The sequence below is a fragment of the Myotis davidii genome, unplaced genomic scaffold (assembly GCF_000327345.1).
Source record: "Myotis davidii unplaced genomic scaffold, ASM32734v1 scaffold106, whole genome shotgun sequence".
Classification (NCBI taxonomy): Eukaryota; Metazoa; Chordata; class Mammalia; order Chiroptera; family Vespertilionidae; genus Myotis; species Myotis davidii.
This window is the reverse complement of record NW_006297290.1, coordinates 335,480-341,305: the sequence shown is the minus strand read 5'-3', so window position 1 is coordinate 341,305 and position 5,826 is coordinate 335,480. Positions and strand designations below refer to the sequence as shown.

Below are 5,826 nucleotides of genomic sequence, written 5' to 3'. Positions count from 1 at the left end.
AGATCCCAGTCTTGCTAGAAATAAGGACATATGATTAAACAAAATATTCCTAGAAAGGTAAAAACAAAATATGTTCTTCTATGTATACATTTTCTTTAATCAGTATTTTCCCAACAGATAGGAGGACTCACCAGGGTTGAGACCTTAATATTTTGTTCCATTATTTTAAATCAAGACACCAGACAGCATCGGGTATTTAAGAATGTGAAATAAATATTACTCATTTTGAATAAATGAAGCAATTAATAAAGTTTTATATAAAATTTAAAGCTTCTTTCTATCTTTCGAAAAAACACACAACAGTGTATTTAAATGAGATAAAAAAAGGGTGAGGTAGGGTACAGCTGATAGCTGAAAAAAATCTGAATGCTTGGCATTAAATTATAAAATTGATATGTAAGATCAAGTTGCCATTGTCGATTTTGTCTTTGGTGTATAATAAAACTTCTATTAGTATTTTTTCTAAAATGCAAATATTTTACATTGTTTTTAGTTCTTTTTTAAAAAAGTAATTCTACCTAAATAAGAGGTTAGACAACTACACTATAATTTCCTCATTTTCCCTTTCACAGGACTTGAGAGCCATGAAGGTCCTCATCCTTGCCTGCCTCGTGGCCCTTGCTCTTGCCTGGGAGGTAAGACAAACTCTAAATGATTAACATTAAATGCACATAGAAAGCTGAATTTCAACAGATATATTGTTAATCACTTACATTCACCCATTATTTCAATAGAGTCCTGTAGGACCATAAATCTTGGTTAAATGTTTTCTACACCACTGGGAAACCCGTCCCTAAAAAAACCAAACAAACCAATAAGCATCAGCCAAAAGAAGAAGAAACAAATTTAAAAACAATAAAAAAAGAGTAATATTGCACAAATACAATTGCATGTAGTGCAGCCTAGATAAACATGTCAGTGATGAAACTGATGTACCTTTTACCCTGGGGCATCAGGCCAAATCCTACCTGTGTCTACTCAAAGAAATCCAGGGGGTGAGGTATAAAACAATAGTCATATTCATAAACATATTTGTAACCATAATGAAAGTGTTTGAAACAAATTCAAATAACTCCCTTTCTGTTACTGGTGAAAAATTGTTCTTCACTCAGGTAAAATAAAATTATATCACTGAAGTTATCAAGTATAAAAGACATAAAACACGATTGCATTTCAAGGATCTCAGAAGACATACAACATTTTTTTGTTTCTTAAGTTTGTGAAGGACACACCTCTGCATAAAGAAGGTGAAAAGTGAGAAAATGAGTTAGGCATGGAAACTAAATGGTGTTTTGTTTTGTTTTTGTTTTTACAGAAAAAAGAACTCAGTGTATCTAGTGAGGTAAGATATTTTATTTATAGAAAAATTTATCAATTATGAATACTAACATTCTGCCCTGGCTGTTGTGGGTTCGACCCTTGGTTGTGGAGGACAGGAGGCAACTTATACAATGTTTCTCTCCCACATCAATGTCTCTCTCTCTCTCTCTTTCTCTCTCAAATTGAAAAAAAAATAGTCATATTCTTTGATGATCCAGTGGTTGATTTTGTATTTTTCTTTACAGACTGTAGAAAGCATTTCCAGCAGTGAGGTAAGACAATGTTCACTCCGTTGCTATTTTCCATTCAGGAAGAGTAAATTGCTAGATACTCTTGAAGGAGAGAGGAACACCTCAGGCAGTATAAGGCCTGCAGAATCATTTGGTCTGGCCCTGCCAAGGCATTAGGGGTGAGTTAATGAAATGTTTTACCAAATATAGCAGGCTAATTTTTAAGTTGATAATTTTAAATGGCCCCCTAACGATGATATAAATATCCAAATTGTCCTTGGCAGAAAAAAGGTTCCCCACCCCTGCTTATATTGTGTTACTTTAGGGCATTTAGGTCATGGCAGCTAGTTCTGACATATAAATTCTAATGTAAATTTCCATGATATATTTAAGAACCGAGTAAAATGTTTGCAGAACTCACTATTCCAGCACGTTCTATGCCAGCTGCTACTTGAATTGTCACTGTGCCTCGCCCTCTTCTTTAAGAGAACTCTCCAGTCCTTTTTTGTGCCTTGAGCTCTCTCCACCTTGACCTCATGCCCTGCTTTGCCTGCTTTTTGAGCACCTCCTGTGGGTTTACATTGAGTAGGAGCCGTGCTACAAATTGAAAGCAGATGCCCATAGGAAAGAATTGCAATATAGGGGTGGGCAGACATGCAAATAGACATATTTTGTCATTACAGGAGTCACTTTAGTAAATAAGAAGCAGTGAGACTAGTGTTAGTCTTAAGTCTGTCTGGGAGGGTCAGGCAGATATGTACACTTGCACCACTGTTGGGGTCTGTCACCTGATAAATGGTACCTGGATTACTTTATCTCTTCTAAAGGTTATCAGATCCTTAGGGAAAGTATTTTAGTTCTTACAGTTCATTTGAAGACTGAACATAACGAACGAACTAAGAATAATGAACAGAATGTGTTAACACTTATAATTTCTTATTAATGAATGTTGTTCTTTTAGAATCAGATGGCGCCTTTTGTTGATTTTGTATTTTTCATTTGTTGTCATGGGGAGGGAACATAGAGGGAAAACTAGGGTCTATAAAATGCCTCCGGTTGTACTATGTTTGCTAATTTATTTCCTCTTCTTTCTTGACTGCATTCATCTGTCTCTTTTATAGAATAAGCTTGTGCAAAACAGTGAAACATATAAATTTCAGTAATTATGGAGTGTTTTAAATATTATCAAGCAAGACACCCATATTAACCTTGTAATTTCTTCATTTTCTGATTCATACTGGCAAAAAAATTTCCATTATAACATAACCTACTTTTATTTTTATTTTTATGAAGGAATCCATTACCCACATCAACAAGGTAAAGCTATTTTTTTATTTTTTTAAATGTATTGGAGTGACATTGGTTAATAGGATCATATAGATTTTAAATGTACATTTCTATGATACATGATCAGTATATAGCATTGTGTGCCCATCACCCTAAGTCAAATCATCTTCATTCACCATTTTTGAGCCCATTTATCCTTTACCCCAACCCTCTTCTTTCTGACAATCGCCATACTATTGTGTCTATGAATTTCAGTTGTATATTCCACATAAGGTGTGTGTGGGCGGAGATAAAACACTTATGTTTAAATATAATATTTTCAGAATGTCCTACATTTAATTACTACAGATCATACTATTTATTTTCATGTTATTTGTTTTTTAACAGAAACCTGAGCAGTTTGAAAATGAGGAACAGCAACAAAGAAAGGTAATCTGTTCATGATGCTTATATTTCAAAAATTATTATAAAATATAATCCATACAAAACAATGTGCATTATTCAGTCCAAAGAACTGTAATAAAATGCTGCCAGAATAAGAAATAAAATATAAATATTTTTAAAGATAAAAGTGAATTTTTAAGCTCATAATCCACTTATAGAAATTTGACTAAATACTTAAGAATAATTATTGATTTGCTCACTTTTTTTTAATGGTGCACTAGTTTTATAGAAATGTACACTATTGGATACATGTTCAGGTTGGGAACTAGGTTCCCTTATTTTCAAGATAGATAGGCTGATGAAAGAAATGGGAAGAAAATATGGCACAAATCCGAATCTGATCATTGATTAGCTATATAACCATGGCCCCAAGTTTCTCTGCACTTCCATTTCTTCAACTATAAACTGAGAATCTTAATAATCCCCTAGGGTTGATGAGCTGGCACACAGTAAATACTCAAGGATTTACTTTAAAATTGTATATTTTATATTAACATTGATGAATACAGTTCATAAAAGACTTTACATTGCACAGAGGGGAGAATTGAGATACAGAACAACTGAGTACACAATTGTCTGACAATATCATACAGTTAATAAGTAGCAGAGCTTGCTTAAAAATTAGGTTTTCTTAGACAACAAAGAATTATTTCATTAAATTACACATGTGGTAGCATAGTTATCTAATTATATTATTTCAACTTCTTGTTTTATCAATGGCTACCATTTGTTTGGAACATACACCAAATATTTCTGTAACTAAAACTAAATTTACAAAAGATGGCTCTTTAAAGACTCACAGTAATGACCATCACCCAGTGAAAGCAGTGCTGGAAGTTAGCTGGTTTTGAGGCACTTCTTCAATTAAAACACAAATTAAGATTTACTTTTCATTAAAACACAGAGAAGTAAACTTTGGAAACATTCCTCTACGTTTTTAAAAAAATTAACTTTCATTATGTAAAACAATTTGGTTTAATATTATTCCACCGTGTTGAAAAGTTTATGCCCTCTGAGCACCAAACTGTACAATACAGCAAGCCACAGTATTGAAAGCAACTCAGAAAGGAGAAACAAGCTTGAAATCCCTAAACACTGATTTCAGTTTGATCTGGGTCTCCCTAAAAAGGAATGGGTTAATGAGAAACCCTTCAATGAGTATTTAAATGATTTTCACATGATTTACCAGCATAGGCAAAAGATTTTCCATCTCTTTCACTCAGGATTCCTCAATAGAGAGGAGATTAATTCATCATGAGTGACAATTATAGCTGAATCATGGACACAAAGATTCTTTTTCTTTTTTTCCAGGATGAACGCCAGGACAAAATCCACCCCTTTGTCCAGCCACAGCCTCTTTTCTATCCTTATGCTGAGCCCATGCCTTACCCTGTCCTCCCACAAAACATCCTGCCTCTTGCCCACCCTGCTATGGTGCTGCCTCTCCTTCAGCCCGAAGTGATGGAAGTCCCCAATGCTAAGGAGACCATCATTCCTCAGCGCAATGTGATGCAATTGCCTAAATCTCCAGTAGTGCCATTCCTTCAGCGCCAGATCCCAAACCTCACTGATCTCAAAGCACAGCTTCCTCTGCCTCTGCTGCAGCCCTGGATGCCCCAGATCCCCCAGCCTCTTCTTCAGACTCCCATGCTTCCCACTCAGCCCCTGGTCTCCCTTCCTCAGTCCAAAGTCCTGCCTCTTTCCCAGCAAGTGCTGACCTACCCCCAGAGAGCGATGCCTGCCCAGGCCCTTATGCTGAACCCAGAGCATCTGGTTGACCCTACCCAGGCATTCTACCCTGCGACGCAACCTATTGCCCCAGTTTACAACTTTCAACAAGTAAGTCCTACTTTATGAACTCTGTTGTTTCATTCATGATGCGTATATATAATAGTAGAAGACGTGAGATATCCAGAATAAAAGGATAAATGAATATTTAATGGACATCCTAATGCACATAGTTGACATCAGGGAATCTCAACTCTAGTTACACAAAAAAATAATTTAGAAAACTTGTTTCCACCCAAGTACCGATGTCTAGGAATATTCGCAGATGTTTAGAAAGAATTGTTCTGATTATCTATGTAGAAGATATTAAATATTTAGAAGGAATTATTTCAGAGAATCTGATTTAATTGATGTGTAGAGAATATAGCTAAAGAAGATTGAAATGTACTAAAGACAGCTGAATTTGGGAATTTGAGTGTAGAATAGAGAAGTTCTATTATTTTCTATAGTTTTGAAGTTTTCCTTGTGCACATCTATTCTCTACATGCTTTAATGCACATCTTGTTCTGTATGTACATGAAAGGACAAATGAGTGAGATGTCTATTTCATTATTCACCAAATTTTTATTTACTTTTTTAATTATAATTTTTATCACCATTTATCCTGCCCTCTTACCCTCTTATACCTCCACCCACTCCCACATTGATTGAATTTTTAGAAGAATTGTTCTATCCAAGAAGTTAATTGTATATTTATTTATTTTCTCTTTTTTAAGGTTTAAGAGGATTTCAGAGTTAATGTTTGCCCCTCAGAGTT

The 5,826-nt window shown here is 34.9% G+C and overlaps 1 protein-coding gene across 1 annotated transcript; it reads left to right on the top strand.

The window, feature by feature from the left end:
* Positions 1–576: 576 nt before the first annotated feature.
* CSN2 (casein beta) lies at positions 577–5,138 on the top strand. The gene is made up of 6 exons (XM_006773101.2): positions 577–635; positions 1,316–1,342; positions 1,566–1,592; positions 2,844–2,867; positions 3,225–3,266; positions 4,593–5,138. Exons 1-6 carry the CDS (start codon positions 585–587, stop codon positions 5,136–5,138), a joined length of 717 nt encoding a protein of 238 aa, XP_006773164.1. The 5' UTR covers positions 577–584.
* The last annotated feature ends 688 nt before the right edge of the window (positions 5,139–5,826 follow it).